At 46.7% G+C, this 8,541-nt stretch overlaps 1 protein-coding gene across 1 annotated transcript in view; it reads right to left on the reverse strand.

The window, feature by feature from the left end:
* Window positions 1–421: 421 nt before the first annotated feature.
* The window catches only part of clpb (caseinolytic mitochondrial matrix peptidase chaperone subunit B), a 94,826-nt gene continuing 86,706 nt past the window's right edge, over window positions 422–8,541 (reverse strand). Inside the window, exons 15-16 of the mRNA XM_046315604.1 lie at window positions 4,029–4,133; window positions 422–872 (exon numbers count right to left, since the gene is read on the reverse strand). Coding sequence (XP_046171560.1) covers window positions 651–872; window positions 4,029–4,133 — 327 coding nt within the window. The 3' untranslated portion in view covers window positions 422–650. The remainder of the gene's footprint in view (window positions 873–4,028; window positions 4,134–8,541) is intronic.

Here is an 8,541-nt window from a genome sequence, read left to right on the forward strand (position 1 = left end):
TCCTAACTGACGCTAGATAAATAGTATAAATCATTCAAATGGGTGATTTAACCCCTCAGGCTACACTGACGAGGACATGGGCTGTAGTCACTGAAGCTGCCTCAGGGAACTGATAGGGACTTGACTCATCAGTGTGTGTGTGTGTGTGTGTGTGTGTGTGTGTGTGTGTGTGTTGTGGATACAGTATGAAGGGTAGAAGACAGCCAGTGTGAGAAAGGGAGAGAGACCATGATGTGTTTCTTATGAGACATGTTTTATTTTACATTATAAACTGGGTGGTTCGAGCCCTGAAACTGATCGTCTGACAGCCGTGGTATATCAGACTGTATACCATGGGTATGACAAAACAATATTTTTACTACTCTAATTACATTGACCAGTTTATAATAGCAATAAGGCACCTCAGGGGTTTGTGATATATGACCAATATACCACAGCTATGGGCTGTGTCCAGGCACTCCATGTTGCGTCGTGCTTAAGAACAGCCCTTAGCCATGGTATATTGGCCATATAGAACACCTCCTTGGGCCTTATTGCTTAATTAGCTCCATGAAAACCAACTCATGACTATGAGGTGATAGGTTATTATGAGGTGAGGTGATGTGACGACAGTAGACCCCAGAGTATATATACACAGTGGGTGCTGTGTGTTAGTGATCGGGGCTGAGAGGAGGGCGTATGTCCAGCGTCCGTGCTGTGCTGTCCTTCCCCACTACCTCCAGACGCAGACTGGGTACGCCCTGCTCCAGCCCTTCCTGCCCCTCGGCCCCGCCCCTGTCCTCTGAGTGGACAGACAGGCGGAGGGTACAGCCCTTTGGAAGGAGCTCCTGCTCATAGGCTGCTGCCAGTTGGTTGACCACCCTCCGCTCCACCTGGTAACACAACAAACCAGACCAGTCAGGGCCTAATACTGACACAACCCTCTGCTCCACCTGGTACACAACAAACCAGACCAGTCAGGGCCTAATACTGACACAACCCTCTGCTCCACCTGGTACACAACAAACCAGACCAGTCAGGGCCTAATACTGACACAACCCTCCGCGTCACCTGGTAACACAACAAACCAGACCAGTCAGGGCCTAATACTGACACAACCCTCTGCTCCACCTGGTACACAACAAACCAGACCAGTCAGGGCCTAATACTGACACAACCCTCTGCTCCACCTGGTACACAACAAACCAGACCAGTCAGGGCCTAATACTGACACAACCCTCCGCGTCACCTGGTAACACAACAAACCAGACCAGTCAGGGCCTAATACTGACACAACCCTCTGCTCCACCTGGTACACAACAAACCAGACCAGTCAGGGCCTAATACTGACACAACCCTCTGCTCCACCTGGTACACAACAAACCAGACCAGTCAGGGCCTAATACTGACACACAAGCTCAACTCAAAACCAGTGCGACCTGTGTTTGATTCAACAACTGAACGGGGTTGAAAATGTTTACCTGACAGCTGAACGGGTTCAATGTTAACCAGATGACGAACAGAGGATATACAGAAGTCCTAGTAAAGTATTTCTTTAGAAAAGCAGGGTATTTCTGACAATTGGACCATAATTGTTATCTATTAAAATGTCCAATGTAGCTGTTTTTATCTCAACATCAAATCATTTCTGGGTAACAATGAAAGGACCTTACTGTAATTGTTTTCTAATAAAATGGTTAAAAAATAACCGAATAAGCTTCTTAGCAAAGAGCAATTTCTCAAGCAATCATTTTTCTAGGACTGTCTGGGAGTGGTCTAAGTGAGGAGTCTAATTGGATGAGCTTAATAGGGAGGGATATGCAACCTGAAAACTTGCTGTTATTGGCAGAGGTTTTGAAACTCTCTCTGTTGTTATTGGTCCATTAACTTTTACCATCTGGTGAGGTCACCAATCAGGCCAAAACTCCATCCCACCAAAACAGGCTGGAATTCCAGCCTGTCTTATCAAACAGCTCTCACACTAAAAGGGTTTTATAAGTTTCACAACCTCAGTGTGGGGGGGAATAAATACACACACAACACAGAACAATCAATCTGGGCCTCCAACTCTCCTGATGTAGACAGTAAGGAAACAGAGTGGGAGACAGAGGTTAGACAGTAAGGAAACAGAGTGGGAGACAGACTCTTTTTGTTAGTTGAAACAGATGGGAGACATTCACAGTGTGAAACCTGAGACAGTGTCTGACCAGTAAGGAAACAGAGTGGGAGACAGAGGTTAGACAGTGAAACAGTGTGGGAGACAGTGTTACCAGTAAGTGAAACTGTGTGTGGACCAGAGGTTGTCTGTACCTGAAACAGAGTGGGAGACAGAGGTTAGACAGTGAAACAGTGTGGGAGACAGAGGTTACCTGTAAGTGTCTGTGTGGGAGACCTGTTAGACAGTGTCTGTGTGTGGAGACAGAGGTTGACTGTAAGTGAAACAGAGTGGGAGACTGTGTGTTAGACAGTAAGTGTCTGTGAGACAGAGTACCTGGAGAGGTCTGACTCTTTTTGTTACCTGTAAGTGTACATTGTGTGTACCTGTAAGTGTCTGTGTGTGTGTACCTGTAAGTGTGTGTGTGTGTACCTGTAAGTGTCTGTGTGTGTACCTGTAAGTGTCTGTGTGTGTACCTGTAAGTGTGTGTGTGTGTACCTGTAAGTGTGTACCTGTGTGTCTGTGTGTGTACCTGTAAGTGTCTGTGTGTGTACCTGTAAGTGTCTGTGTGTGTACCTGTAAGTGTCTGTGTGTGTACCTGTAAGTGTCTGTACCTGTAAGTGTCTGTGTGTGTACCTGTAAGTGTCTGTGTGTGTACCTGTAAGTGTGTGTGTGTGTGTACCTGTAAGTGTGTGTGTGTGTACCTGTAAGTGTCTGTGTGTGTACCTGTAAGTGTCTGTGTGTGTACCTGTAAGTGTGTGTGTATGTGTACCTGTGTGTGTGTGTGTGTGTACCTGTAAGTGTGTGTGTATGTGTGTGTACCTGTAAGTGTGTGTGTGTGTGTGTGTACCTGTAAGTGTCTGTGTGTGTACCTGTAAGTGTGTGTGTGTGTACCTGTAAGTGTGTGTGTGTGTACCTGTAAGTGTGTGTGTGTGTACCTGTAAGTGTCTGTGTGTGTGTGTACCTGTAAGTGTGTGTGTGTGTACCTGTAAGTGTCTGTGTGTGTGTGTACCTGTAAGTGTCTGTGTGTGTGTGTACCTGTAAGTGTGTGTGTGTGTACCTGTAAGTGTGTGTGTGTGTACCTGTAAGTGTGTGTGTGTGTGTACCTGTAAGTGTGTGTGTGTGTACCTGTAAGTGTGTGTGTGTGTACCTGTAAGTGTGTGTGTGTGTGTACCTGTAAGTGTGTGTGTGTGTGTACCTGTAAGTGTGTGTGTGTGTACCTGTAAGTGTCTGTGTGTGTGTACCTGTAAGTGTCTGTGTGTGTACCTGTAAGTGTGTGTGTGTGTACCTGTAAGTGTCTGTGTGTGTACCTGTAAGTGTCTGTGTGTGTACCTGTAAGTGTCTGTGTGTGTACCTGTAAGTGTCTGTACCTGTAAGTGTCTGTGTGTGTACCTGTAAGTGTGTGTGTGTGTACCTGTAAGTGTCTGTGTGTGTACCTGTAAGTGTGTGTGTGTACCTGTAAGTGTGTGTGTACCTGTAAGTGTCTGTGTCTGTACCTGTAAGTGTCTGTGTGTGTACCTGTAAGTGTCTGTACCTGTAAGTGTCTGTGTGTACCTGTAAGTGTCTGTACCTGTAAGTGTCTGTGTGTGTACCTGTAAGTGTCTGTGTGTGTACCTGTAAGTGTCTGTGTGTGTACCTGTAAGTGTCTGTGTGTGTACCTGTAAGTGTCTGTGTGTGTACCTGTAAGTGTGTGTGTACCTGTAAGTGTCTGTGTGTGTACCTGTAAGTGTCTGTGTGTGTACCTGTAAGTGTCTGTACCTGTAAGTGTCTGTGTGTACCTGTAAGTGTCTGTACCTGTAAGTGTCTGTGTGTACCTGTAAGTGTCTGTGTGTGTACCTGTAAGTGTGTCTGTACCTGTAAGTGTCTGTGTGTGTACCTGTAAGTGTGTCTGTACCTCATGTTTGATGGAACGGGCTCCGTAGTGCAGGTTGTAACCTCCAGCCAGCAGGTCCAGAACAGGGCGGTCCCACAGCAGAGTGATGTCATGCCTCTGCTTCGCCTAACGAGGGGGAAAGAAAGAGAGAAAGAGAGAACATAAAATTCAACATACCAATTAGGATCTGGCTAAAAATATTTGAATCAGTCATAGAGCCCATTGCCCTTTACGGTTGTGAGGTCTGGGGTAGCTCACCAACCAAGATTTCACAAAATGGGACAAACACCAAATTGAGACTCTGCATGCAGAATTCTGCAAAAATATATTTTGTGTACAACGTAGAACACCAAATAATGCATGCAGAGCAGAATTAGACTGATACCCACTAATTATCAAAATCCAGAAAATATCAGTTAAATTCTACAACCACCTAAAAGGAAATGATTCCCAAACCTTCTATAACAAAGCCATCACCTACAGAGGGATGAACCTGGAGAAGAGTCCCCTAAGCAAGCTGGTCCTGGGCCTCGGTTCACAAACACAAACACACCCCACAGAGCCCCAGGACAGCAGCACAATTAGACCCAACCAAATCAGGAGAAAACAAAAAGATAATTCTTTCCAATGTGTCAAGTAATTAACAAAAAAACAGAGCAAACTAGAATGCTATTTGGCCCTAAACAGAGAGTACACAGTGGCAGAATACCTGACCACTGTGACTGACCCAAACTTAAGGAAAGCTTTGACTATGTACAGACTCAGTGAGCATAGCCTTGCTATTGAGAAAGGCCACCGTAGGCAGACCTGGCTCTCAAGAGAAGACAGGCTATGTGCACACTGCCCACAAAATGAGGTGGAAACTGAGCTGCATTTCCTAACCTCCTGCCCAATGTATGACCATATTAGAGACACATATTTTCCTCAGATTCCACAGACCCACAAAGAATTCGAAAACAAATTCAATTTTGATAAACTCCCATATCTACTGGGTGAAATTCCACAGTGTGCCATCACAGCAGCAAGATTTGTGACCTGTTGCCACGAGAAAAGGGCAACCAGTGAAGAACAAACACCATTATAAATACAACCCATATTTATGCTTATTTATTTTCCCTTGTGTACCCTTAACCATTTGTACATCGTTGCAACACTGTATATATACGCAATATGACATTTGTAATGTTTTTATTGTTTTGACATTTCTGCATGTGTAATGTTTATTGTTCATTTTTATTGTTTATTTCACTTTTGTATATTATCTACCTCACTTGCTTTGGCAATGTTAACACATGTTTCCCATGCCAATAAAGCCAATTAAGAGAGAGCGAGAGACAGAGAGAGGAGGTAGAGAGAGAGAGCGAGAGACAGAGAGAGGAGGTAGAGAGAGAGAGCGAGAGACAGAGAGAGGAGGAGAGAGAGAGAGCGAGAGACAGAGAGAGGAGGTAGAGAGAGAGCGAGAGACAGAGAGAGGAGGTAGAGAGAGAGAGAGCGAGAGACAGAGAGAGGAGGTAGAGAGAGAGAGAGCGAGAGACAGAGAGAGGAGGTAGAGAGAGAGAGCGAGAGACAGAGAGAGGAGGTAGAGAGAGAGAGCGAGAGACAGAGAGAGGAGGTAGAGAGAGAGAGAGCGAGAGACAGAGAGAGGAGGTAGAGAGAGAGCGAGAGACAGAGAGAGGAGAGAGAGAGAGAGGAGGTAGAGAGAGAGAGAGCGAGAGACAGAGAGAGGAGGTAGAGAGAGAGAGCGAGAGACAGAGAGAGGAGGTAGAGAGAGAGAGAGGAGAGAGAGAGACGAGAGAGAGGAGGTAGAGAGAGAGCGAGAGAGAGAGAGAGAGAGAGAGCAGACAGAGAGAGGAGGTAGAGAGAAGACAGAGAGGAGGTAGAGAGAGAGAGACGAGAGACAGAGAGAGGAGGTAGAGAGAGAGAGCGAGAGACAGAGAGAGGAGGTAGAGAGAGAGCGAGAGACAGAGAGAGGAGGTAGAGAGAGAGAGAGCGAGAGACAGAGAGAGGAGGTAGAGAGAGAGAGCGAGAGACAGAGAGAGGAGGTAGAGAGAGAGAGAGAGACAGAGAGAGGTAGAGAGAGAGCGAGAGACAGAGAGAGAGGTAGAGAGAGCGAGAGACAGGAGAGAGAGAGAGCGAGAGACAGAGAGAGGAGGTAGAGAGAGAGCGAGAGACAGAGAGAGGAGGTAGAGAGAGAGCGAGAGACAGAGAGGAGGTAGAGAGAGAGAGCGAGAGACAGAGAGAGGAGGTAGAGAGAGAGCGAGAGACAGAGAGAGGAGGTAGAGAGAGAGCGAGAGACAGAGAGAGGAGGTAGAGAGAGAGAGACAGAGAGGAGGTAGAGAGACAGAGAGAGAGCGAGAGACAGAGAGAGGAGGTAGAGAGAGAGCGAGAGACAGAGAGAGGAGGTAGAGAGAGAGAGAGAGGAGGTAGAGAGACAGAGAGAGGAGGTAGAGAGAGAGCGAGAGACAGAGAGAGGAGGTAGAGAGAGAGAGCGAGAGACAGAGAGAGGAGGTAGAGAGAGAGCGAGAGACAGAGAGAGGAGGTAGAGAGCGAGAGACAGAGAGAGAGAGAGAGCGAGAGACAGAGAGAGGAGGTAGAGAGAGAGCGAGAGAGAGACGAGAGAGAGAGGAGGTAGAGAGAGAGACGAGAGACAGAGAGAGGAGGTAGAGAGAGAGCGAGAGACAGAGAGAGGAGGTAGAGAGAGAGCGAGAGACAGAGAGAGGAGGTAGAGAGAGAGCGAGAGACAGAGAGAGGAGGTAGAGAGACAGAGAGAGGAGGTAGAGAGAGAGCGAGAGACAGAGAGAGGAGGTAGAGAGAGAGGCGAGAGACAGAGAGAGAGAGAGAGACAGAGAGAGGAGGTAGAGAGAGAGCGAGAGACAGAGAGAGGAGGTAGAGAGACAGAGAGAGGAGACAGAGAGAGGAGGTAGAGAGAGAGCGAGAGACAGAGAGAGGAGGTAGAGAGACAGAGAGGAGGTAGAGACGAGAGACAGAGAGAGGAGGTAGAGAGAGAGACAGAGAGAGAGAGAGAGGTAGAGAGAGAGCGAGAGACAGAGAGAGACAGAGAGAGGAGGTAGAGACAGAGAGACGAGAGACAGAGAGAGGAGGTAGAGAGACAGAGAGAGAGGTAGAGAGAGAGAGAGAGAGAGGAGGTAGAGAGAGAGACAGAGAGAGGAGGTAGAGAGAGAGCGAGAGACAGAGAGAGGAGGTAGAGAGAGAGCGAGAGACAGAGAGAGGAGGTAGAGAGACAGAGAGAGGAGGTAGAGAGAGAGCGAGAGACAGAGAGAGGAGGTAGAGAGACAGAGAGAGGAGGTAGAGAAGGCGAGAGACAGAGAGAGAGAGAGAGAGACAGAGAGAGGAGGTAGAGAGACAGAGAGAGGAGGTAGAGAGACAGAGAGAGGAGGTAGAGAGACAGAGAGAGGAGGTAGAGAGAGAGCGAGAGACAGAGAGAGGAGGTAGAGAGACAGAGAGAGGAGGTAGAGAGACAGAGAGAGGAGGTAGAGAGACAGAGAGAGGAGGTAGAGAGAGAGGTCAGGGTGACGGTGAACCACATCACTATAATGGGAGATGGGTGTCATTTCTCCCCGTGTTATAGAACAACAATAAGCATCCTGTGCTAATGCACATGGACCTGATTCATAAACCCAGTTAAAGCTGGAAATGTCACTTTTTTGGGGCGACTTGACCAAATTCACATAGAAAAGTGAGTTATAGATCTGTCATTCTCATTGAAAGCAAGTCTAAGAAGCGGTAGATCTGTTCTATGTTCTCTATTTCTATGTCTTTTACATTCGATTTTGTACACCAGCTTCAAACAGCTAAACACACAATATTTGGGGTTATTTTACAGCGGTTTAGATGAGAAAATGATTCTCTACATGAACTGAAATTAGGCCAACTATTAGAATTTTAGCAACCAGGAAATGGCGGAGCGATTTCTGCACAGTGCATATTTAACACGACAAGCATTTCTTAATTAGCATTAACATCTCTGACCCAATAGAATCAGATGAAGAAGTTACCATTGATCTGAGGTCAGCTTGGTGCTTTTCTCTGGATGGTTAAGGTTAGGATTTTAGAAGGCTAAACTGATCCTAGGTCTGTGCATAAGGTCAACTTCTACCTAAGGAGCCATAGCTAGCTAAATCCTTTTGGAGTTACTGCAATAACAACTGCTATTTTCAACCTTCATCACAACACCGGAGGGAGGTGCACGCACACGCACACGCACACGCACACACACACACACACACACACACACACACACACACACACACACACACACACACACACACACACACACACACACACAATTTCCCTGAGGCAGAGTTGGCTGACAGAAACAGAGTGATATTGATATTTAAATATTTATGAATGTTCATGTGATGTTAAACACTACAGTCAGATCAGAGCAGCCAGGGACAGCAGCGTTTATTGATCTGAGTGAGTCTCTCTCGTAAATAAAAACACCCATATGGTGAGTACAAATCACACACAACACACGGTCCATATACTATGCAATAGCAATACACACACAGGC

The sequence above is a fragment of the Oncorhynchus gorbuscha genome, linkage group LG19, assembly GCF_021184085.1.
Source record: "Oncorhynchus gorbuscha isolate QuinsamMale2020 ecotype Even-year linkage group LG19, OgorEven_v1.0, whole genome shotgun sequence".
Classification (NCBI taxonomy): Eukaryota; Metazoa; Chordata; class Actinopteri; order Salmoniformes; family Salmonidae; genus Oncorhynchus; species Oncorhynchus gorbuscha.